The 25855-nt window shown below is 38.0% G+C and overlaps 2 protein-coding genes across 5 annotated transcripts; one reads left to right on the top strand and one right to left on the bottom strand.

Moving 5' to 3' along the window:
* The first annotated feature begins 739 nt into the window (after positions 1-739).
* aida (axin interactor, dorsalization associated) lies at positions 740-7460 on the top strand. The gene is made up of 10 exons (XM_032584589.1): positions 740-1062; positions 2459-2525; positions 2629-2682; positions 4003-4057; positions 4138-4201; positions 4698-4801; positions 5251-5373; positions 5506-5628; positions 6376-6493; positions 6584-7460. The coding sequence occupies exons 1-10, from the start codon at positions 956-958 to the stop codon at positions 6681-6683; spliced, it is 915 nt and encodes a 304-aa protein (XP_032440480.1). The 5' UTR covers positions 740-955; the 3' UTR covers positions 6684-7460.
* A 949-nt stretch (positions 7461-8409) lies between these two features.
* mia3 (MIA SH3 domain ER export factor 3) lies at positions 8410-25018 on the bottom strand. Of its 4 annotated transcripts, XM_032584585.1 has the most exons (28): positions 24687-25017; positions 22996-23129; positions 22831-22917; positions 20634-22734; positions 19814-20107; positions 19509-19639; positions 16763-16894; positions 16548-16569; positions 16376-16464; positions 16217-16294; positions 15901-16011; positions 15726-15797; positions 15535-15639; positions 15330-15452; positions 15146-15233; positions 14964-15019; positions 14781-14871; positions 14537-14675; positions 14224-14386; positions 14093-14128; positions 13656-13723; positions 13348-13433; positions 13029-13142; positions 11801-11863; positions 11673-11719; positions 11500-11568; positions 10725-11121; positions 8410-9130 (listed from the first exon to the last, which is right to left on the bottom strand). In XM_032584585.1, the coding sequence occupies exons 1-28, from the start codon at positions 24856-24858 to the stop codon at positions 8874-8876; spliced, it is 5325 nt and encodes a 1774-aa protein (XP_032440476.1). In that variant the 5' UTR covers positions 24859-25017; the 3' UTR covers positions 8410-8873. The 4 variants fall into 4 exon arrangements, with proteins under 4 accessions (XP_032440476.1, XP_032440478.1, XP_032440477.1 ...); XM_032584587.1 differs by lacking the exon at positions 13029-13142 and having other exon boundaries at positions 24687-25018; XM_032584586.1 differs by lacking the exon at positions 11500-11568.
* Positions 25019-25855: the final 837 nt, after the last annotated feature.

Here is a 25855-nt window from a genome sequence, read left to right as displayed (position 1 = left end):
ATTATTATTATTATTATTATTATTATTATTATTGCCAATTGTATTGTCATTATTTATTGATTGATTATTCAAGCAAAAGCATTTTATTGTAAATAAATAAAAGTAATTCATTATTTGCAGACAATCAAACAATGTATAATTCATCCTCATATTTTAAACACATTTTTTCTTTACGTATACATTAAATATCACTGAGTGATCTATTAATTTATGTATTTTCCATTTGAATAATAATAATAATAATAAAATAAAATAATAAAATAATGAAGTCTCTTTTGTTGTTGTTGTTGAAACAGTGATCTTATCAAAAACAAATAAAGTCCACCTCTTTTTTTCTCCTTTTTTCCCCAGAGATGAAGTTAGGGGGAAAAACTAGGGGGAAAACCCCCCCAAAAACAAAAGCTTGTCAAATTTTACAGACTGTTTGCAGTCTGAAAAAGAAAGCCAGAAAAAAAAGCGGTCTGAACACCAGGTACTGCAGGCCTCACTTGCCCGAGTTAAGGTCAATGTAGCAGAACATAGAGTTCGTTATTCAAAAATTAGAAAGAATATACCGTTAACATATATTCTTCAAATGTTTGTTAATTTAATAAACGTTTTTATGTGTCCAGGTAGCAATTTACTACAGCAGTAGCTAAATATGACTGGAACTTCAACCATATTGTGTGTCATTATGTAACTGATGTCCACTCGGGCGACCCCGCATCCCGAAACAGGCGCACCCCGAGCTCCAGGCGGGACTTCCTCTCTCCTGCGGATGCGACATCAGGGCTGAAGCAGGCAGAAAGGGCTTGGTCGGGGTGTCACCGGGTCCCGATCCGTGCGTCTCTCTCCGGACGGCAGATATCCCAGCCGAACTGGACGCCGCTGTCGCCGCAGCTGGAAGCCCCCCGTAGAGGAGCCTCCTCCTCGGCTATGCTGCCCTGAGAACGCCGCGACCACCCGCCCCGCCAAAATGTCTGATGTCAACAAGACTGTTCAGAAATGGCACGCCAGTTTTAAGAAAGGCACAGACTTTGACTCGTGGGGGCAATTAGTGGAGGCGATAGATGAGTACCAAATGTAAGTTCAGCATGTGTGTCCTGTCTGTCCCCGGTGGTTTATCCAGAAAGCAGCGCTGCTTCCTTTTATTTTGTTTAAAAAATGTTTACAGCTGCATGTCCAGAAACCTGCAGGGCAGATAACGGGTTCATAAGAAGTTAGGCTGGGAGCTGTCAATGCGCTCTCACAGCAGTAAACAAACCCTTCCCATCCATGACGTGATGTGGCATTTGTTGCAGAGGGAGTGGGTTGCGTGTGCGTGTGTGTGTGTGTGTGTGTGTGTGTGTTGCATCCCTGCTTCATCCAGAGCAGCAGCTGTTTGATGGAGAGTTCGGGTCATGGAAAACCATACAGAGCTGCGTGTTGTGCAGGGCAGAAAGAGAGGGAGAAAAGAGCCAATATTCCTCAGAGTATTGAGAAATAGTCAGCCACACCCTCTCATTGTTATGGGTGGGTTTCATATGAGAGGAAAAGCTTTGTCCTTCTCGGAGAAAATCCCGCTCACTGCAAGTTATTTCGGGCTGTGACTCTTGTCAAAATATTCATTTGCAACAAATGTTTTCGATAATAAAGATAAACATCAAGACCACCTGATAATTCACTTTCTTTATCACCAGGGGGCGCCAGAGTCCCTGCTCGGTCTCGAAAAGTATCATTTTCCATGTCTGGAAAAACATGAAAAAAAAAAGAAATAATAATAATAATGCAGATTTTATTCAATTTTTATAAAAATTTTAAAATGCGTATTTTTAAAAACAATCAGATCAATTGGATCGGTATCTTTTTTGAGCTAAATTCATACTCAATAACATTTTCATCACAAAATCGCATACATTTTCAGACCTCAGACTTCTTCCTTTAGGAAGAAGTCATATAACCAGTTAAAGTCTGGTTAGTTGAGTGCATAAGTTATTAGCTTTCAACCTTCTTAAAATCCTAGTCAAGTCATATTACCAATAGGTTCAATAAACTAAAATGACACAGTTCTGAATTTAAGTATGGCATTGGACCACCTCTTGTGCGTTAGCTTGACTAACTTGGATCATCTTAATTTCCAAATCTGTGACTCCTGAATTTAGGAAATTAGAAGAGAGTATCCTGGATTAAATGCAGATTATTTGTGGATTTTGGCACCTTTTCATGTTTGTAAAAATTACAGATTTAGGGGTTTAATTGGTATTTTAGATGTAGTTTAGGCCTGAATTGAAAGTTGCTTGGAGACCAAAAAGTTAAAGCCCTTTTTTTTGATTATTGGATTAGTAGGAATTCAGTAAGTTAGCAAAATTCATAATAATGTTATACTCAGATCACCATAACTGTTTGGAAAAAAAAGTCTAGGGTCTTTAAAATGATGAGAGTTGATGTCTGATCATTTAAAGTGTTTGATTACATCATCTGTTTGTGTCACTTCATCCAGTCTAGCCAGACAACTACAAAAGGAGGTCCAGTCTACAAATTCTTCAGACTTCACAGAGGAGCAGAAGGTAATTCTTTCATTTTTATCTCCTGCTGCTTCTCTAAATCAGACTCACCTGCTGCAGTCAGGCTAACAACTGTTTGTGTTTCTTTTTTTAATTTCATTTATAGAAAAACTTAGGAAAGATTGCAACATGCCTAGAGATGAGAAGTGCCAGTTTGCAGGTCTGTATTCCTACTGCTGCTAAAATAATGTGTCGCTAATTTGACACAAAATATTGAACGAAAAGTACGTATTTTTTTTGTAGTTTTCAAGTGCTTCATCTGTTCAACATTATATATTGATACTGTACTAAAGAGTATCACAGGCATAACCAATTCATCACATCGGTTTGTATCGAGACTGGATTTTTATTATAAACCTTTGTTGGGATAAATTTTGAAATTGTTCAGTTCAGAAAAATATATATTGCCATATATTGCAGAACTGCACACTTTTGATAAAAGTGGTGGGTGCCGCAACCAGCTGAACATCATTGGGATAACAATTTGAATTAAAAGACAGAATATTATGTGCTAGCAGATGTTTATAAAATGAAAATATTAACAGGCCTAGAGGGCTTGGTGCTTGGTCACTAAGAAGACGTTCAGAGGAGTATTCACTACTGTTAAGTATAATGCTATGGTTAAAATTATTTAATGCTGCACAAGCACAAAATAATTCTTAGGAGTGCATTTATTATACTCCTAAGTTGCAACTTAATAGCACCTTAAATTGTATCCTGATATATGAAATAAAATCAGATTTTAATCCGAGCAAATCCACATGTTGGTGTCTTGTGGGCTGAATCCCTGAGCATGCTCAGTTACACAGTGAAAGTGTTTTTTTCCTCTCTTATCTCTGCAGCAACAGTAAGTTTCCTCCCATTTTTTTTATCTTTCACTCAGAAGTGACACGTATGTGTGCAAATGAGGATGTAGACTTATTAAAAATGTTTAACAGGACTTATGTAGAGGTCACATTGTGGATATTTATGGAGCATGGGGTTGAATTTTGCAGTTACCTGACATGCAAAGAGACCGGTACCTCTACATGCCCCAAATGATGGAGTAACAATATTCTTTTTTGTATGGAAGTATTTTTTCATTCCTGATTTCTTCTAAGGAAGCAAAAAAATTTATCTTTACATACTTTATTGCACACACCTTGGACCTTCTCACATTTTTATGTTAAAATAACAATTATCTGCAAAACTGCTCAAGCTTAGTGAGTCTGGATGAAGCACATCTGTGAATGTCAATTTTCAAGTCTTGTCAGAAACTCTGAATTTGATTTTCTATCATTACTTTGACTAAGGCATTCAGCTAAGTTCATCTTTTGATCAACTCTAAATAACTTGTCACTACTGAATGACAAAATCCTCACAGCACAATGCTGCCACCACCCTGCATCGTCACGTAGCTCGGGTTAGCAAGTTTCTGCACTGGCAGACGTTAGCCATATTCTTCAGAATATTATATAATATTTTGTCTGTTTTTCTCCAGTGCACCCAGTCAAAGGAGGAGTTCAAGTTAGAGGACTTGAAGAAATTGGAGCTCAGTGAGTGACTGAATGTGAATGTCCTCTAATTTATAAGAGCGGCTGTTAAAATGTGGCCATCGTTTCCCTTTTCTCAACAGTAATCAAGAACATACTCACCTATAACAAAGAATTTCCCTTCGATGTCCAGCCAGTGCCATTAAGGTGAGTTTCCATCACTGAATGCTTTATCTATTTGCTGAAATATTTTGGATTTCTTTGTTTTTCCTAAAGATATTTTGTGAAAAGTGTTCAAATGAAATAAAAGCATGTATTGCTGATGACCGCTAACAGCATAGTCAGCTGGAAAGCAAATATTTATATACCACTAGAAGCATAATTCAGGTTCAGAAAAACTACTGTACTTATTTTTTATATCTGTTGTTATTGTCATGATAAGGGAATCCTTGGTGGTTTTTGTGTATGTAACAAACTTAAGAAAGTTTTTAAAAGAAAATTTTATGCTTATCTTGGGTTACGTTAATATTTAAAAATGATCAGCTTGCACATTTAGCATTGAAGGAATAACAACAGAACCTTTACAGTATTTCTGATGCATACATTTTAAGCATTTCTACCCATCCAGGTTAAGTTTAGTAAGTGGAGAAACTGTATTATAGCAGGTTTCTGTGAGGTTTTTTTTTTTCTTACTCTCTGTTAGGAAAATTCTGGCTCCGGGTGAGGAGGAGAACTTAGAGCTGGAGGCAGAGGACGATGCTGCTGCAGGAGCAGGATCGACAGAAACATTCCCACCAAGAGCTCCCGGTGCGATTTCTCACAGAGAAATTGAACAAACAAAGGAGAAAATAGTAAAGCTAACAATCCTGACAATGCGGACAGTTTTGGGGGGCTTTAAACATCCTTAATTGGAATTATTCATGACAACGATAAATCAAAATTCTCACCGTAATAAGAAATTTATCATGATAAATGATCAACGATATAGTAAATGCCCACCCCTAAGTTGTTTTTAAATTAACTTTTCTCAAACAGAATACTCTTTTCAGTTCAAAAATACTTTACTACTCCCAAAGGACAATAACATTTTGTTGTAACTCATATTATTTTTAGTATTATTGTGCCAAAAATCTCTATGGAAATGTCCTATTAGAATTATTTTAAAATGAAAACTTAAACACAACCTTCAAGTCTCCATAATCACAGCTTGTCGCTCTTTTGTATTGGAAAACCCTGTGTCACATCTTATGTTACAGGTACTCTGTTGCCGCGGTTACCGTCAGAACCCGGGATGACGCTACTCACACTAAGAATAGAGAAAATTGGGTTGAAGGACGCCGGCCAGTGCATCGACCCGTACATGAGCATCAGCGTCAAAGGTAAGGATTCGGCCGCCATCTTCTTTAACTCAAGGAAACCTCTCCATGGCTTTGAAAGTGAACTGTCTTCCTGTCCTGAAAACATCTGTTTGTCTCCGTGTGGGGGTGTGTGTGTGTGTGTTCTGCCTGCAGATGTGAATGGAGTTGATCTGAACCCAATGCAGGACACTCCTGTGGCCACCAGGAAGGAAGACACGTACATTCACTTCAGCGTGGACATAGAAATTCAGAGGCATGTGGAGAAATTACCAAAAGGTAACGACTGTCATCGTCCATTTGCTATTTACAGCTGATTCAGTGGCGGTTCTGTTCTTTTTTTGGGTTCGTCGCCTGGCAGCAATGTTGACATAGAAATTCAGAGCCATGATGGTAGAAATGGGTGATATGGAAAATGTTGTGTTAGTGGTGTGATAATGATTCAAATTATGATTTAAAAAAAAAACTATTTATCACTTCTTCTTTATGTAACCTTATGGCTGTGACTGCGTTCATAGCACCACAAACACAAATGTCGCTCTTGAAATACAAGAAAAAACTAGAAATAGTCTTCTTTCAAACACCACTTACTGAAAGAAGTGTGAATTATATCATCGATTTGCACACGGTAGCTTCAGATGTAATCATATTGTCAAATTTATTGATGTTTATTGATGCTCTTGTGAAACAAACAATGGGGAAAACACTAAAAGTAACATTTCAAATAATACTGCCAATTTTTAAAATTTTTATTTAGCATTAATAATCGGAATTTATCAAGACAACGATCAATCAAAATTCTTATTACGACAAGACATTTTTCACAATAAATCACAAACGATGCAATAAATGAACAATTTACATGCATTAAAATCTTTAGTGTATCAACCTTCCAGTCCAATCAATTTACTTTAGAAGTCAATTAAAAGAGAAAGCTTCTTGTGTTTAATTGGATGAATGTTTTAACTCACTTCATTTAAACCTCTTATATTGATTTCATTGATATAAAATTCTAACTTCCCGCAGGAGCAGCTATCTTCTTTGAATTCAAGCACTACAAGCCCAAAAAGAGGTTCACCAGCACAAAATGCTTCGCCTTCATGGAAATGGACGAGATCAAACCCGGACCGATTGTCATTGAACTGTGAGTTTGGTTTTCTTTTTCACTCGTCTTTTTTTTTTTTTTTTCTTCTCTAACTTTCCAGAGAGCGATTACGATTTCAACATTTTCCAGGTACAAGAAGCCAACGGACTTTAAGAGGAAGAAACTGCAGCTGCTCACAAAGAAGCCACTTTATCTCCACCTCCATCAGACGCTGCACAAGGACAGCTAAGCCCCGTCTCGCCGTTTAATCTCACTGCATATCCAGGGAAACGTGGTGTTCCTCCTCATCGCCACATTCAGCAATACCAAATGAAGGCCGAGGTGTGAAGAAAGTAAAAGGATCCGATGTCCTCACACGGATTTTATGAATTTAAGTGCTTTTTTTTTGCTTCTGTTACAGAGAGTCCTATTAATATACTTTAAACCAGCAGAAACATTTTAAAGCAGTTTAAGACGCCTCATGTTCAGTCTTCCACATGTAGCTCTCTGATTTTTCTTTTCAGATGGAGTCACTGCAGGTACTTCTGGTTTGTTTTGTTACGTCACAAAACTCTGGACTTTAAAACACAAAAAAACCCCCAGCAAAACATTAACTCCTTAATCCAACCACTGTTTTGGGAAAACTTTAATCCTCTTCCTGGAATATTAATTTGTTCTATTTAGTGTTTGTTCTTTGACTGCTGCTGAATGTGTCTGGAGAAGGGGTTCAAACGGAGGCTTTTAATCGGGATTGATGCCACTGAAAACACAGTACTGGGTTTACAAGAAGTCAGTAACAACAGATGATTGTGAAGCTGTCAAAGTTTAAGCAGATATGGCACATTTCCCTTACATAATTAGAAAACAAAAGCTGCTGAAAGTGGGCAAAACTGTACTTAACTGACAGGATTTGCTGTAGCATCCTAGAATTGTATAAAACTCCACAATATGTTGGTATTTTTAACTTCTCAAATGGAGATAGACACCTAAAATTATAAAACTTCTCACTATACTAACAGTATGATGTTGTGAAAAAGTATTTCTCCCCTTATAGATTTTCTCAAACTAATTTTCAAGCAAAGATGAAAAAAAACAAAAAGCATTTTTTTTTGAAAAAGAGGCTTATTTTATGAAAGGAACAACACATTTCCAAATCAACTAACCATTGGTAGCATCAACTACCAATGGTTAGAAATATTTGGTGATGAGCAAATTAGCCCCACTATGGCTGGAGTCCCAGTCTCTGAATTCTAAGAAATTTTAAACGAATAAAGAACAAAAAAATAAAGTTTTTGTTTTGGACAACAAACCCAAACTATTTGTTCAGATTGTACTGGTTTAAAATATTTCCTATTTTAAACATACAATGCAATATTTTTTTAGCTAATTTGCAAAGGGAAACATAAAAACAGAAGGTATTTAAATGAGAGATTTGCTTAATTCAGTATTAAAACTTCAAGATGGATTCAGTTCAGTTTTACATCTGAGAAGGAAATCAAATGCTTAAAAAAATTGTGAAGCAGAAAAAGTGTTTTTTCCATGATTTTTTAAAAAATCCAGTGGTTTTGTTTGTGCAATTTAAACATGAAGGCTAAATGAAGCTGTGATTAGATGCATCTCTACACTTGGATGGAAAACAAATTGTTCAAATATAATCCATTACTTTGTAATGCTATTTAACTTCACTTTCTGTCACATGTACGTACTTAAAATCTGCTTGTAGACTTTATTTTTGTAACATCTCTAAAACAAGGACAAACAAACTGTAAGATAGACTAACTGATGGATTAACTGTAAATGCGCATCGGGAACTGTTTGCAATTTTTTTGTTCGAACGTTTGCAATTATTTTTGATTTATAATAAACTATAACCGAGGCAGTTTGTAATTGGTTGCAATTCTTTGAAAATGTATTTTGCGATCAAAGTCCTCTTGAACCCAGAAAAGTTTATCTGCTTCACTGATTGACAACACGGACAGAGTTTCCATTCTTTATTATTAAATGTTCTAGCCAACATAGTAAAATAAGTTATACATCTGGCCATCGATTTACACATTTCCTTAATACGGTTTGTAATGAACCAACATGTTTGGGGAAGAAAAAGGGATTCCTGAAATGTTAAAACTAAAACCTCTCATCTTCTGCTGTTTTTTTTTTTATAATTTCCACAGGAAACATTAAAAAATATGTCCCTCTAAATCACTTATTTAAAAAAAAAAAAAATCAACACAACTTGTATTGCACAATAACCTGCAAAGAAAAATTCTTAACTCATAAATTTCAGACATAATTTATGATGACTTTTTTAAAGACCTTATATTTTAATAAACATCATTGCAATTTTATATGACAGAAAACTGAAAGCCATCATGACCTAATGTTTGGACTTGATTTGTTATGGTGTTACTACAGTGAAGCTCCGTTCCTTAGCGTTTTAAGGCTAGACCATTCCGGGTCTGACTGAATCCTGAGGAGCCTCCTGCTTCAGGTGCGTGTCCGGAGCAGGGCCGCTCTGGGGGCCCGCTAAGTTCTGGGGGTTACTGGGCAGCCCCTGACCAGGATGTGCAGGAAGGGGCAGGCCTCCGGGTGGCGGCACGCCTGGCGGCAGGTCCATGAGTGGGCTGATGTGGTCTCTCGGTCCTGGGAAGCGCATGTCATGAGGGATAAGTGGACGGGGCCCCAAAGGTCTGCGGACACCTGCATGGACAGAACGAGGGATGAAAAAGAATGAGAAACAGCAGAGAAATGAGATATGAATTTTTTTTAAAACATTTTCTTATGGAGGAATCTGCTTCAACCAGCTAGACTTTTTTCCCCTCGTTTACAAAAGTTTACATCAGGGGTGTCAAACTCCAGTCCTCAAGGGCCAGTGTCCTACAACTTTTAGATGCGCCTCTGCTGCACACACCTGAATAGAATAATTAGGTCATTACCAAGGCTCTGGAGTACTGATCTACACAAGGAGGAGGCAATTAAGCCATTTCATTCCAGTGTTTGGTACCTGTGGCACATCTAAAAACTGCAGGACACTGGACCTTGAGGACTGGAGTTTGACACCTGTGGTTTAGATGCTCAGTCAGACTGGAAGGAGAGCGTCTATCAGATCTTCCCACAGTTTCTCGTTTGCATTCAGTTCTAGGCTTTGACTGGACCAGTGTACAGGATTTCTGCAGGTTTCACCAACTCAAAATTAAGACCTTTTTTTTTTACAACAAAATATCTGTACAAAAGAAAATGGCATATTTTATATAGTAGTGCCATGATTTTTTTTCTCTTCATAAAAATGTGTGTAGCATTGTATGGGTGGATTTTTCATTTGCCGAATTAAAAAAAACGAATACACAATTATATTTTAGTAAATTCTTGTCAGCTCAGGGTTTCCCCCAGTGTATGATAAGCCTGGCAGGCCACCAGACTTTTTTTAAGACCTTATAGTTGGTGATCAGGTATTAATCTTTCAATCTTTCAATAACACATTATTGTCAAGTGATATTTTTAAATTTCCTATAAACTTAAACATTTGTTTTTAACTCAAAAACGTGACGGGCTGCTGGAGGAATGACTGCCCTAGCGCCCAACCACTGGCCTTAGCAGGTCTTCTGGGGGAAACCTTGGAGCTGTATTAAATACTGACCAAAAATTGTGGTTCTCACATTATTAAACAAAACAGGAACCTGTCAGGTTGCTACATAGAAAAATAAAAGATAAAAAAACACAAAAGATGTGAAACACTTAAAGAGAACTGTGGACTCTGTGTCAAAGAAGTGGACAAAATCTGATCTAGCTTTCCAGATGGGACGATTGCCAGATACGCAGTTACACAACTGTACATTTTTGAAAAGCATGAGTAGAGCCTTCTGCACAAGCAACAAGAATGCAACAAGTGGCTTCTGTCTTTTCCAGCAGCCATTGTACAACGCATACAGCGGTAAAACAAACTGACAAAATGTCCTGGATCTCCGCTTGGGCTGCTTGGTGACAGGCTATGCTCAGCTGGGGTTACTAAGTAACGGCACAGTGCATGTGGATTGTGACTTAATCAGTGAAACGGCTCATTTTTCAGACACCAAAAACTGACTGGGTGATTTTTTTTCAGCGCTTGGGTTGTTTTTGAAATATAAAAACCTGCAAAATGTTAATTTTGATTGAAATCAATTTTAATCTAATGGTACCATTAATCAATAAATTGTTAGCATTCCTAGTATGTACTGTCTGTTGTTGCCAGAAAATGATGGCATCCCCTTTAGAAAAAAAGCAAAGTGCTAAAAGCTGAAGTAATATGTAAACCTACCGAGCGGTGGAGGCATCGGTCCAAAATTAGGCGGTAGAGAGGGACGGAAGTGTGGTGGTGGTGGGCCTCTTGAATCAGGGCCCAGTCTGGGTTGGAATAAATGTCCATTGGCAGGTCGAGGGCCAAACTCCCCGCCCATGGGTCCAGGCAGGGGCATACCTGGGTGTCCATTGGCCGGCAGAGGAGGGCCATGGAGTGGGGGGACATTTGGAGGAAGAGGCCCTGGTGGGAGTGGGTACGGGCCTGGTCTTGGATGGCCGTAAGGTCCGGGTGGAGGGAGACGGACGTTGGGTCCAGGAGGGAGAAAAGGGTCATGTGGTCCCGGGCCTGGAGGAGGCCTTTGGACCATCGAACCGGGCGAGTCTCTGATTGGAGAGGCCATGAAGGATCCAGGTCCCTGTAAACGACGGGAGGAAAAACGAGATCTAATGTGTGCAGTGAGAAACTTCCAGTGAGATCAGACAGAGTAAAATGTTAGTCGTGCAGAAAAGAGATCCACAGTTATATCCACAAACAAGAGGTGCAGTCAGCTGTTAACCATATACCACCATCTGGATCAATCAGAACCCCTGTGAAACATCAAGTGCAATTTGGTGCATCATCTGTGAGTGAAACCACAAACTTAGAAAAAATAAATCTTTAAATGACCCAAAAAGAAAACCAATTCCTTTATTCTCCTCCCGTTCCCAAACCCAGTTTTAGAAAGGAGAAGGAGGAGTTGGCGTGCTTGCATTCACCTTCACACCAAGCACCTGGACTGAACCTTTATACTCACTGGCTCTGGACTCTCTGTGGAAGCCACAGCCTGACTTTCTGTTTTTATCTGTGGATCTATCACTGCAGTCTGTTTTAGAACAAGGACATTCACAGCTGAAACTTCTTTAAGAGCCTTTTATGTACAAACGGAGAAGAAATGTAGTTGTTATATCTGAATAATAAATAACTTACAGATCCGTCCGGGTTGGCGGGAGAGGAGCTTCTTGGGCCCATCATGTCTGAAAGATGAACAACCGAGTCTCAAGCAGATTTAAAAGCAAACATTATCGATGTGACGTTAAAGCTTTCAGAACACACACCCATCCCCGGGACGTGTTTGTTTTCAGGGTACATGCCGTGTGGATCGGATGGAGGTCGAGGGGCTGAATGGAGATAAATAAAAAAAGAGAATGAATAAAGAAGGTGAAGCATCTGCCATGTAACCAGCAAGTGTCACAACATGGAAAAAGGAAAGAAGGTTAGGATCAATGTCTTTCATTTCACATCAAAATCTTCTGCAACACATTTGTGCCAAAATGTAACATTGTTCCAGACTTGAATTTCCAGATGAATGAACAAACTGATGATTGGATGGAGAACAATATCAATGGTGGGATGGACTTATTTACAAATTGATGGTTGGATATGTTTTTCCCTCCAGGAAGTTGGAACTATTAAAACAAAATCACTCATCGGTCACAAACCTGACCAATCATCTTAACATTTTCTGTATTTCTGACCAATCACTGTAACTCAGTGATATTTTGACCAATGCCAGTACATCCTGTTAAGTTTAACTAATCCTCTTTAATTTCTGAACAGAAGTTGTGCTCACTGTTGCTTTCCAAAATTTTAAAAGGAATCTTTGACACAATTGAAAGTGGAAAAAGTCATTTTGTAAAAAGTGTTGCAAAATCAGTCAATTTAGGATGCAACATCATAAGAAAAAATCTTGCAACATCCTCGAGGGACTGAAATACAAATAGATAAATAAATGGATGGACAGACTGCAAAGAGGAAGGAGAAATAAAGAGATGGATAAAAACATTTAAGACAGAAACAAGATAGAAAACAGTTTGGAAAAACAAAAATTTTTCAAATCTTTGTCACCATACTTATCTATACCTTGAAAATCCTTCAATTTCAGGTTTTATCACACCAGATAGGAACCCTGTTACCTTCATTTTAAAGAAAAAAAGTCTAAAAATTTAACACACAGAGATAATCTTCTTTTGTCCCCTGCTGATAATGAGAAATGTATTGTTTGAGAGCTATAAAGATGCAATAAAATAAACTGCAACACACCCATAAAAAAAACAGTTACAGGGAAATTTTCTGATGGTTTAGCCAAAATGAACAAAAATAAAAGGCAGGAACCAGGAAGGAAATAAGTGCAGGATGCAACGCAAACAAGAAGGAAAGTAAAGTAACAAGGTGAAAGCTGAAAAGAAAAAAGTAAAGTGTGAAAAAGGAGAGAGTTTGTTGTGAAGAGATGTAGTCCAGCTTTGGTGCAAATTAAAGTAGGTGAAGAGATCCACTTGGACTCACCATACGGGTCAATTCTTCGCCCTACGGGGGCAGAAGGAGGGCGCCTCGGACCCTCGATCATTATAGGAGGGGACGGAGCACCCCCACTCACAGGAGAGGGTCCATATGAATCACCTGTTATGACCAAACCATCAGCTTACTGAAAGAAGAGAAACTGCTGACAATACACCTCAATAAGTGTTGATATTCCAGGAACTCCCAGACAACATGAAGGCCACTTATTTAGACAAAAAACACAACCAGAAAATGGCATCCTCTCGGTTTGTTTCTGTGGAATAAAAGTGTTGTGGAGAATAGACAACAGGAAGGTTGGATGTACCTTGACGAGGACCTGGAGGCTGACCGGAGTTCGGCCTGAACAGGGGCGCACGGCGCTCATTAAGCTGCGACGTAAGTATGGCCAATCTGTCAAATTAGATAAGAAATTATCAACTGCCGGTTGGATTAAAATAATTGTTTCAAACTAATTTATCTTATGGAAGAAGAAAAAAAAAATACAAGTGTGGTAAACCAAATTAGCTTGATAATCTTAACTCCTCATTCATTGATTTTTCTAGCTTTCCGTCTACAAACCAGATCAAATTCAGATTATTCCCAATAACTGAATTCAATTCATTCAATACTCACTTTTCACGCAGCTTTGAGGATTCTACCTTTTCTTGACTTAGAGCTCGCTCAGCATTGCGAGCATTCACCTGCAGACAACACTGAGAATTACTGTGGAGCCAAATTACAGTGAATCGCTTTTTACAAACACTAACAATCTAGAATACATGGCAAAAGTTTTAACACATTTTTACATATTTTCTGGTATAACAGTCTTTTAATGTGACGCTTGGACTTGCACAGCTGATTGTTTAAAACATGGTCAATAAATACAATCCTTCACAAAATCACAGAATTAAAACAGGGAACAATAAACCAATGAGATGTTTAATAACGATGTGGCTCTCTAAAATTTTTTGTTGTAAGCTGACAAAATGTGAAAGTTTAAGTGGTATGAAAACATTTCTAGTTTTCTCTAATTTCACTATGAATCAGTAGGTGAATTCTCTGCAACTTACCCAGTTGGAATGAGTTTTGTTTTCCTGCTCTTTTATCTGAAAATGACATAACAAAATAAAACATGGTTTATTAATAACCATGTTATGGCTTCTTTTTTCACGCATTACTTTCATTACACATTAACAACTACCTGCTCTTTATAGACCTCCTCTGTCTTCTTCATCTGCTCCTCCATCTCATTAATGCGCTGCCTTAAAAGCTTCACCTGCTCCTCGGCTTCCACAGCTTTCCCTCCCACCTCAGACAGCAGATTTTCTTTGCTGCGCCGCTCCAGCTCCTCCTTTGTCAACCTCCTGTGCAGCAACAGATTCGCGGTTCCATCAGCAAACTATAACTGCTTCACATCTCAAACCATAGTTTCCAAAGAAGAAACTGACATATTCACATATTTTGGGCAGCTTGGTTTAATAACCGGACAAAAGACTGCAGCAGGTTTTACTTACTGCTGCAAAGCATTTTCCTTCTGCTGATACATTTCAACCATGATTTCATTTTTCTGCTGCAGGATCTTGTACTGGTTTTCAATCTGACTCTTCTCACTTTTGAGGGCTCCGATTGAATGTTCCAGCTCCTGGTGTTTTTCTGTTTGCAAAACAAAGCTGCGTTATTCAATGTAAAGCATTTATGCTGTTATGCCAACAATAATAACACAACATGACACTTTAGAGAACTTATTTTAGGACTGACCCTCAAGTTCCTTTCTAGATTTTTCTTCATTGAGGAGTTTTGCCATGAAGCGGTCGCGCTCTTCTTCGATAACTGTGAGAGTTGTCTGGACCTTTTAGGGAATGAAGAAATTAAAAGTGTTCAATCCTTAAAGCAAAACGTCTGCTAAAGCTACATGTGAAAGAGTTGGCTCTTAAATCTTACCCTGGTAACATCCATCATTTGCTTGATTCTGTTTTTTATGGCCGTTTTCTTATCAGCTGATGGCATTAAAAAAACAAAACAACACACAATTAGTATGTAATGCAAGTAAAAACTGAAACATATCTGAAGAATTTGACTTAAAAACTTATAAAACTATTTTTTTTTTAAAGTGACAGGCTCACCAGGTGCCACTTCACCATTTGCCAATACACTGGTTTCACCTTTCTGCAAATCGCAAGCATCTAGGTCTGCCAGAAGTTCAGACAGAACCTAACGGAAAAATATTTTTGCCTGGGGTTAGTTGTTTTTTTTAAAAATTATTATTATTTGTAAATGTACAGAAAGATTTTGGGTCAGCTGATAAACCTCCACATTGTGATCTTTGAGCACCACAGAATCCTCCAGTTCTTTATGGGACTTTTGATAAACTTTTATCTTCTCATTCAGCTCCTTATGTTTTTCCTCCCAGGCTTTAATACTTGTTTTAAGCTGCAGGAATGAGAAACGTCAGGGGAGAGCTTAGAAAAATCTGCTCTACAAACTGATTTGAAGTGTGTTCATCGTGTCTCACAGTTTTATTCTCTTCCTTTAAAGCTGCAAACTCTTTCTGGAAACATTTGTGTTGAGCATTTCGTGCATCTTCTCGAATCTTGGCTTCATCCAAAAGAATAGTGGACTATGACAAAAAAAAATATATGGATTTAAAACATGTCTGAAGTAAGAAGCTGTTCAGATATAAAAAGCATGATGTAAGGATCATACCTTAGCTAGAGCTTCCTGTATCTTTTTCCGGCTGACCTGCAACTTTTCATTTGCCCTCTCTAATTTTTCTAGCTGTTGTATAAAAAACAGATTGCATTGTTTTCAATTTGTGTATGGCACAAATTCATTGTTTTAATTAATTATGGTAATACGATGAAAAAGAAGGATAAGCTACCCTGCTGTCATTCTGGAGAGAGATGGCTCGCTCTTCCTCTAGTAGCTTCAAGAATTTGTTCTTCTCTTCTGCCATCTGTTCATTCATCTTGTCAGCTTTGACAACTTTACTCTGTAAAAGGCAACAAGAGAACGTTGAATGGCCTAAAAAATTTTTATTTTAACAGCTGTAACAGCACAACAATCTGTGGAAAAGGTTACTTTGTTTCATCAAATAAGCCAGTTACTAAAAAGTAAAGAAAAAAATCTGACTCCTAAAATATTAAACTAATCTCACCCAAATTTTAAAGGCAAAAAATAGACCCAATTTCCCTTACCTCCAATGCTTGCATCCTTTTCATGGTGCAGCTCACAGTTTCCTTTGACTGTTTCTGATTTTCTTTCAGCTGTTCAGTCTTTAAAGATGAGAAACTATAATTAATACAATTTTTCCAAGTAGTTTTATGATACCAGATGACAAATATGATGTAGCTCACCTGCTTTTGGAGTTCAGATATCTTAGCAAGAGCATCACTCTTATCTTTTATGAGTGTCTGGATTTTATCCTTGAACTTTTTCTCGTCCACTTGTTTTCCACATAAAGTATAAAATCAATAACGTTTAAACAAATGAATTGTGGTATAAAAATTGATAACATTCCAGACTTACCAAGGTATTTACTCTTCTTCACCTAAAAGAAATGTGAAGATATACATGAAAAGTCTTAATTATTATGTGAGCACTATAGCGTAAATCACCATAAACTGGGTAAGAAGATCCTGTTTTTGTATTATTTATGAATATTTTACCATGCATATGTAAGTCATATTTTTGCTGTTATCAAATTAAGCAGACATAGGAGAAAAACATATTCAATCACTTACTGCCAATACTGTTCTCCAGAAGAAGATGGTGAAGGTAAGAACTCCAATCAAAGCTGTGACAATGACAGCTTGCCAAGGACAGCCAAACAACGTTTCCCCTGGCTTCCACTCCTCTGGCAGCAAAGAAATCATCTGAAGCACAAAAACAAGACAGAAAGGCGAAAATTAAGCTTGGAAAAGGATGATTTAGGAAAGAAAAACAAAAGCTGTGTAAGGAGGAAAACAGTTCTATAATGAGTTACATTTGAATCATAATAGGAAAACCAGTGTCTCACTTTTTCTGCCCTACCTGATGTGTGGTGCTTCAGACTCACTTTGACAACTGAATATTTAAAGTACTTTTTCTCAGCCTACTGTAAGGAATTTAGTTTTATGAGATGCCAATAAAAATCTGCCAGCACAAGATCAATTTAGAGTTATACTGATTTTAAGACTCAAATTTCCACAGCAAAAATCCAAGCCTAAAACTAACAGAAAAGGGGCATTGTACAAAGCTCTTGGAGAATAAAATCAAATGAAATAAAATTATATGTGGGATTTGAGAAGGTTTAATGATCTTAATTTCTAAAAATACTTAATTACAAAGAAAATGAAACTGATGTAAAATAGTTAAAGTACATGAGTATGTACAAAATGGGATGCAATGTAATGAGAAGGAATGGAGGCACCATTTGGTGAACAGGAGAACTGACCCAGAGCCTAGAAAAACAACACACAGAACATCTTCATGAAAAAACTTTAAATCCACTTCTTAATGTTTACAGCTAATCTTAGATTAAGATTGTATTTATAAAGTTTAATCAACAAAATAGAGTTCAATAGAGGTAGGCCTCTATTATATTCGCAGTAGAGGCCTACTGATAATGATAATTAATAGCATTATCACACTATTAAGAGTCAATATTTGGCTAATTGGATAAAGCTTCACTGCCTTAAATTTCCAAATCTATTACAGATTTTAATGAATGAGCCACTGAAAGCTTGATGATAATACAGGTTAAACTAAAAGTTTCAATTGCATGTTTAATATTTTGTGCAGCCTTAATAACAAAAGTAAAATTATTATTAAAGTATTTCTCAAAGCATTTTTGTGCAGAGATTAAATTAAGCCAAAAACAATCAGACTTAGTTACTTTAATGTAATGCAACTCGTTTCCTAATACGTCAAACATCCTGTATTCAGCCCGCTTTATCTAAAAGCAATCGTTTAATGTTGAAATTGTTCTAATGGGGAGCTGAATTACCCTCAAGAGGAAACTGATCCAAATGAAACATGATAAGAGCCAAGACAAACAACGTCTAAAATTGAGGTCAAACTCGGTGAGTAAATTCATCTGCAGAAAAACACCCACCTCTTCAATTAGCAGTGAGCTAGAACAGCATTTTAATTACCTCATATCTTTGGTCAATTCAACACAGTCACTTACATGTTGCAGCTCCTTAAGTAGAAACACGTATATGTGATCTTGTTCCGTTACAGGTGGTCTCGGTATTGTATCACCCTCCATGGCCATGTCGAAACAAAACGGGAACTAGCCAAACACTGTTTGACAGACACCGGCTAGCTTGTTAGCAGGTTAGCTACAGCTAAAGTAATCTGTTTAACCAAGATAGCCCTTAGCTTTCAAGCTCAGTTCGCCCGAGAAAAAAAAAATATGATAAAGCCTAAAAAAATATTGACGACCCTAAAAAGGTAAAGACAGGTGAGGAACAAGCCCGCAACAACAGCCTGCTAACGGTGTGAATCAGCTGTCATTCAGCTATTTAAAAACAATACAATGGTTAGCTTAGCTGGGAGCAAGAACACGGCTAAGAGTTTAACTAAAAACGGATTAAATGAGCTAAAATAATCCGACAGAAGAGAGTCTACAACACAGCGGTATTTAATAAGAACTGTATTCCAAAACAAGGCCCGTCGGTGCTGCTCTGAGAGCCAGCTCAGCATCGGCTGTGTTGAACTTCAGCCTACACCGCGACACAAGAAGGGGAGGGCCGTGCGGCGTTCAGGGGAAATCGGAGTTCCAGATTTTGATAAGTTTTCTGCATGAACTGAAGCTTACAACAACACGGTTCTATAAAAAAAAAAAGAAATCTGTAGCAAAAGTTTGGAATGTAATGCTTTGAGGGAACATATACAAACGACAGTTTCCATAACTATTAAATGCAAGTAGAATCTTTTGGAAATATGACAACTTCTGAACTAAACACCACAATGACCAGACAACAGCTTTAGATTATTTTCATTTAAAGTATTTAACTGATTTTGTTTGGATAAAATTCAAAGATAAATGGCAATTATTTTTTAACATTTCTAGTAGGTTAATTCTTTGTCAAGCTGTGTAAGAACAGTTTTTAATTATAAACGCAATAAAGAATATGGTTTTAATAATAGTTCTTGTGTTTGTCTGCTAGATCTGCTTAGGACATCTACAACAGAATAGCACCAATGGTAGAAAGTTTCTTTTAGCTTTAAACTGAGTACTTTATATTTTTTAAAGCTATCTACTTATATTTACTGTTAATGGAAAGGGCTCGTTCAGCTGCCCTAATTCTACAAAACTGTATTTCCCTTCTTATAAAAGTTATAGAAATGCATTTTAGTTTAAGTTTCAGAGTTTGAGTTAGAACTCCAAATAGATTGTTTTTAGCCTTCCAGATCAGCTCCAAACGCATTCAGGAAACCCAAGAAACCTTACAGATGTAGCTTAAATATAACATGTAACACTAGCAACATATATGAACTTACCACAGTGGTCCACTCCACAGTTTTATTCTTGATTACTGAGAAGATGCAGCACATGTAAACAGTTCCAGTTGTAAACAATCCCAATTCTTCCTCAGGCTTTTCTGTCACTGTCTCCATAGAGTCCACGGATCCTGACGGAAATTAGCATTAAGTTGCATCAGGTTATCCGTTTCATGAACTGATTAGGTGCACCTGTTAGATCACTTAGAAGTTTGGTCAAATTTGAGTTTATGGCTGTAGTAGAATGAAGAATTATCAAGCCTTAATAGCACATACTGAGTTTATTATTTCATGAGACTACTAACCGGAGGGATAATGTTCAACTCCAGCCTCAACATCCACATCCAACAGATATTCAGGGGTGGGTTGAGGGACCTTTTCCTCCTCGTCTGACACAGTGAGGCTCGACTGGTCTTTGTTTTTATCAGAGTCTTCAGCATCCTTCTCCGGGATCATGTTTTCCTTAGTCCAAACCACCTGCTCCTCTTTAATCTTAGTCGACTCTTCTTCCGGATCTACTCTATCAGTTTCTGGCACATTGTCAAACTTTTCTGCAACAATGGGGGGAGTCTCTTCTGCAACATTGGAGGGAGGTTGGTCTGTAGAGCAGAAATGGACAAACATTCGTTCAGATTTGTCTTCACGACTGATAACTGATGCTCCAGCAATCATTTAGGCATTTATTTATGTAAATTTGAGTACATTATTGACTTAAATCTAACAGTTTTTCAGTTTGGTTTGGTAATAAAAGGAAAAACATCACTGCAGGTGCTCTTTTTTTCTTTGGGCCTCAGTGGTTCAAAGTCTTATAACGGTTCTGATTCCAGCACATTCAAAATAAATACTCTCTTTTCCATTCCTGAGGTGAACTGTGCACCCAATAAAAAAAGAAACACCATGTTGGCAGGAAAGTGGCATTCTAGTTGGATGAGTTTTTGAAATATCTGGCTGCCTGCTGTAGACCATAATTGCTTTTAGCTGTGTAAAAATTAACTCAAGATGGAACAGGATATTGGTCTCAATGGTTTTAGAAAGATGACTCTATAATCTCCCATCTGACTTTATTGATCACAGAGAAGATTATGTTGCAACAACAGATTAAAAAAAGCTAAAAATCAAACCTACCATGTGTGCTCTCCAATGGTGTTACTGGTGTTGCTAAGGGTGCACTGTCACTGGACGTCGAGTACTTTTGGCGTAGACTAAAAGCAAGTTCCTGAAAGTCATCAAGCATTTCAGTTTCCTCATCCAAACTACTCGTGTCCGCATGGTGCTCCTCGTCTTGTTTTTTTTCCCGGCTGTCGAGCATCTTCTCAATCTCGTCGAGGATAGTGTTCTCCGAAGCCTCCAGGATGTTCTCGAGAGTACTTTCGACATTTTGCGTGGCATCTGTGTGTGACAAGCGAGTAGCCTTTAACTCTGTGTCCAGATCAGCGAACATGGCTTCCACTTTGAAGAGATTTTTGAGACCCAAAAGCTTTTGGATGTGGTCCATTTTCTCCTCTGTGAAGTGCTCTCTAAGCAGAGACAGCCTCAGTATATTTTCGCTGTATTCTGGCTCTTCAGCCGACTCGGCTAACTGAGTTGTTTCCTCCGTGGGTTTTTCAGCGATAACATCATCTGATTGAGCAGATAAAAGTGCATTTTCATCCTCAAGTAACTCCTCTTTTTCTTCATTAATCTCTTCTTCAGTCTCTGCAACTTTTTCATCTTCATCCTCCTCTGCATGTGGTTGCTCATGAATCTCTTCTTCCACAGATACTAATGTCTGACTTGTATTACTTTCAACATCTGTCACTATGTTGTCATTTATCTGATCTGGTTTCTCATCGGTTATTAAATGCTGGTCAACAGTGACATCTGAATCACTAGATTGCTTTAGCTCAAAAGATTGGTCTGGGACTTTTTCACTTTCAGTAATACCCAATTCCTGCTCGGACGTAGTTCTGCTTTCATCCGGCACACTGTCTAAAAGTTGTTCTTCCACAACAGTCTTCTCCTGTATGTTATCATCTGTTTTGCTAATTTCTGGATCCTCTAACTCATCTTCATCTTCAGGTGTTTCATCATCTGATTTATCATCATCAGGAGTGCTTACAAGATCATCCTCTAATACCGGCTCTTCTGACAGACTACTCTCCTTTGTTTCATGGGGTTCTGGCTCACTGGGGGAGTTCAATGCTTCATCCCCCTGTACCATTTCATCTTTGTGTTCACTCACTTCTTGATCACCCACATTTCCATCAATGGAAAGCTTCTCAGGATTGTTTTTCGTTTCATTAATTTCTTGCTCCACAGAGTTGGATTGATGGGGATCTAGAGGAGGTGGCTCCATGTCCTCTGGATGTTTTTGATTGTCTGGTAAAAGGGGTTCCGTCTCAGTTTTCTCAAAACTCTTCTCAGGTTCTGCAGCAGGTTCCTCTGTCTCATCCTCATCCTCCTCGTCTGAACTAACATCCTCTCCTGTGGTTTCTCCTCCCGTGACAACTGAAAATACTGCATCTCCAAGCGATGTCCACAAGTTTTTCTCCTCTGTGGCGTTTGGTTCTTTTTTTTGTGCTGGTGGAAGTTTCTCTTGCTCTTTTGAAGAATCCATTTCCAGAGTGTCTGTGGGTTCCTCCAAGAAGGAAAGCAGTGGAACCTCCTCTTTACGTTCTTCTGAATGGTCTTGTAGATCTTCGCTGTCCTCCTCTTCATACGGAGTAACTTTAGTGGTGATTTTTTCTTCTGTGACGACAGCATCAAAGGTCGTTCCAAGGGTGGGTTTCAACTGTGGGATCTGAACTCCTTCAGAAACCGTCACTGGAGCAGTCTCCACATCAGATTCATCTGTGGTTTCACTACTTTCTGGCATAATTTGCACAGGAGACTCTGTTAAATTCTGTTGCCGAACTTCCTCGCTCTCTGTTACAGGCACAGTGGCTGTATTAGACCCTTCGTCTTTCAACGAAGATGAATCTGTTGAAGTGTTTATTTCAAGTTTAGGCAAAGAGGCACTTTGGTCTTCATGAAGCTCCTCTAACTTATCAACATGTTCAGTTTGTGTTTCAATCTCAGTCACTTCCTCTACTGATGGCTTAGTTTCTTCCTCAATGCTCTCTGTGTCTTCTCCTGTTGTTCCATTATTCTCACCATCATTCTCCTCGACAGACAGGCCTAAGAGTAGGTCTATGTCGTAAGAGTCAAACTTGTCATATCCAGTGTCAAAACAGACAAAATCTGTATCCTAAGAACAAGCATGAATGAAAATTACAATACATACTATGCTTTACATTATTAGATATTCATTCAGTAATTTAACATGCACAATATCTTCACATACCTCTGCTTTAATTTCAAGTTCTTTTTCTGTATAAAGGTGGTTTACAGCTAGAAGGTCCTTTGGGAAATATCCAAAGTTGCTTCCGACCTTTCAGGAAGAAATGGTTTTCTTTATTAGAACAATTTAAGCAAGAAAGTGATTATACATTAAACACAGTATACTCACACTTCCTGCCCATAGGTCAGCCCTTTTTCCGGACAGCTTATAGTATACATATATAGTTTCAGATTTCTTAAATGAAAGGAACCGACAATCAGGTCCTGAGAAATCTTTTACAGCTTTTCCCCGGCAAAGAAGCACTGGAAAAAAAAAACATATTTTAAGGATGCATATATTACTCAACTGACATAAACAATAAGCAATAACAGTTCATCTACTTACAGACGTGTCATTTAGGAAACTGCAATTCTTAATAAATAAAAAAATAAATCTGCAAAGCCAGATCGTAATGAACTGGCAAGACATTTAATCAACTCCCCCATCCCATTTAAAATTTAAAGTAGAAATGAGCCAGAAAAATGAGATTTGATGTTTTGTGAGACGAACTAGTATTCTGTTGTGATAAGCCACCAATCAAAAGATTACCAATACATTGATTGCCACCAATCAAAAGATTACTAATCCTTTGATTGGTGCCTTAACAAAACTAGTGTCTAATTTTCCTCTAAACAAAATCACATATAAACTGCAAGGGAATTTGTTGGCCAGTCAAATACAGCAATTTCTTGGTAGAGAATTGTACTTTTGGTAGAGTGGGCACATGTAAAGTCCTGCAGGAAAAACAAATCAGGATCTCCGTAAAGCTCATCAGCAAAAGATAATGAAGTGCATTAAAATTCCCAGATAAACTGTTGTGCCGACTTTGGATAAAACATAGCAGGAATAACAGCAGCAGCAGACGGCACGGCTTCTAACATCATCACTGAACTTGGAGACTTCACACAACACTTCAAAACAACTTGGACTCTGTGCCTTTCCAGTCATTCTCCAGGATCTTTCTTTCCAAATGAAATGCAAAATTTGTTTCATCTAACAAAAGGACTTTTGACCCAGTAAAACACTTCTTATCTAATGACTGCAATCAATTTCCACGGTGCACCTGTGTGGTGACTCTTGAGGCACTAACTCCAGGTGTTCTGAATCTTCCCAACTAGATTTTGGTTCACAATCCTCTCAAGGATGCAGCTATTTTTCCTCTCAAAGCTTTCCATTAAAAAACTTGGACATGGCATTATATGAAGAGCTAACATTTTATTGACAAACTTTAATAGTGTTGCTAGTATTGTACAATCTACGAATAAGATTGCATTGAAAATCCTTTTTTAAGCAGTTGTTACATAATATTCTAACTTTTGTATATTTATAAGCCAGAATTTTTTCAAATGAACATCAATAAACACTGATATTCATACGTTTAACTCCTTATATTTAATTATTTAAAATAAATCTAAATTTAATTTATACTCTAATGTTTCGAGACGCAACTGCATAAAATTAACAGTGAAGTCAAACGCCTGTTAGGACAGAGTATGGCACTAACGTGAGCTTCTCAAGCCGGCCGGTGGCTAATTTTTGAGCTAACGTTAGCGAGGCAGGCCGAAGCCACCAGGAAGATAGCCAATACAACCCGAGTCCGCCCAAACTGTCCGTATTAAGCTACTTTTAATGTCTATCATATCCGCTTTTCCCGGTATATGTCACAGTTAAACTGAATAACCGCAAGAGGCCATCAAGGTCGCAAAAATCGATGGGCAACAAGTGAAGAGATAAGGCTCAGTTTATGGCTAACTGTAGTATCGGGATGAAGGGGAGGCGACAGGACTCATCCGTGAATTTCTCCAAGACAGCAAACTTACTGCTGCACTCCTCGTCGGCGCATCTTTTAAAGTCGGAGAACCTCTTCTCCAAAGCTGCGGTTGAAATAAAGTTAAATAAAAGTAGCAAAAAGCCCTGTCGGTAAAAGTGTTTTGCTGCCATGTTGGCAGTTTTGTTTGCCTGGCTTCTTGATTCCTCCGCTCGCCGGAGCATGAGCACTGGCTGGGCAGCAGGAGCCGACACGTCAGCAGATCAGATCCGGCTGGGTGTAGGCAAGGGTGGGCTTTCACAGGATCTGAGGATGGATGTGTGGCTGCCCCAGGTGACTCCAGGAAAAACAGTGCAGGTGGAGATCAGAGTCAGCACATGAGAAGTGCAGGCTGCACTACAAGTTTTAAAAACGGGAACTTCTTGTTTTTTCTCCTCTCATTCAGATGTAATGCATTTCTTGGATCCTCCTCATTAAATTTGTTTAATTGCCTTTGAAAAGATCTTGGATCATTCCAGTAACTTAATCTTTGTAGGGGAGGTATTTGTATCCTGGTGCTACACAAATAAAATCGTAAAAAAAGAAAACAGCCTTCATGAATTATACCTTCTAACACTTGGATTATATCTGTAGAGAGTGGAAATTATTCATCATTTATTACAAAAGCATTGAATCTTTCCATTTTTTTGGATGCATCTAAAACTGTAATGTATTTTATTGGGTTGTATGCAAGTTTATTTTTTATGCAAGTCAAAAACCCAAAAAGTGTGACATGCGTTTGTTAAAACATCCAGGGGCCGCCACTTTACAACTACCATTTGAGGTACGTTGCTTCCCAAAAGTGTCCACACCGCTGTTAAAATGACAGATTTGGGAGACTTAAACATTCACATTCAAGGCATGATGAATACTGCAAATGTTTCTACCTTTAATGGGACACCTTGCACAATTCAACACACAAAAAACCCCTGTAAAAATAGAGAGTTCAAAAAGTGCAATAACCTGGTTGCATGATTCATCGTTCAGACATTAGCTAAGCCTTTCCAAAATTCTACCTTTTTTTGGTGAAATCATTCTTTGGTTATTGTAGATGTACTTGAACTCACTGGGACACTGTATGAAGTTATTTAGGTGATATTATGTGTTGTTTTTGTGACTAAAAGTACAGTATGACTTTCCGAGCTACAACCTCTATTTTGGTATCATGAGACCATAACAGTT

This window comes from Xiphophorus hellerii, chromosome 15 (assembly GCF_003331165.1).
Source record: "Xiphophorus hellerii strain 12219 chromosome 15, Xiphophorus_hellerii-4.1, whole genome shotgun sequence".
Classification (NCBI taxonomy): Eukaryota; Metazoa; Chordata; class Actinopteri; order Cyprinodontiformes; family Poeciliidae; genus Xiphophorus; species Xiphophorus hellerii.
The sequence above is the reverse complement of the archived record's forward strand: the minus strand, read 5'-3'. Positions and strand labels throughout refer to the sequence as shown.

Bases quoted from the DNA above. Each gene is read 5' to 3' on its own strand.
- aida (XM_032584589.1), top strand. From the start codon at position 956: ATGTCTGATGTCAACAAGACTGTTCAGAAATGGCACGCCAGTTTTAAG. The intron at 2,683-4,002 runs GTCTGTATTCCT...GTTTTTCTCCAG, and splicing joins TGAGAAGTGCCAGTTTGCAG to TGCACCCAGTCAAAGGAGGA. The intron at 5,374-5,505 runs GTAAGGATTCGG...TTCTGCCTGCAG, and splicing joins CATGAGCATCAGCGTCAAAG to ATGTGAATGGAGTTGATCTG.
- mia3 (XM_032584585.1), bottom strand. From the start codon at position 24,858: ATGCTCCGGCGAGCGGAGGAATCAAGAAGCCAGGCAAACAAAACTGCC. The intron at 16,295-16,375 runs GTGAGCTACATC...TCATCTTTAAAG, and splicing joins TATCTGAACTCCAAAAGCAG to ACTGAACAGCTGAAAGAAAA. The intron at 9,131-10,724 runs GTAGGTTTACAT...CTGTCCATGCAG, and splicing joins ACCGATGCCTCCACCGCTCG to GTGTCCGCAGACCTTTGGGG.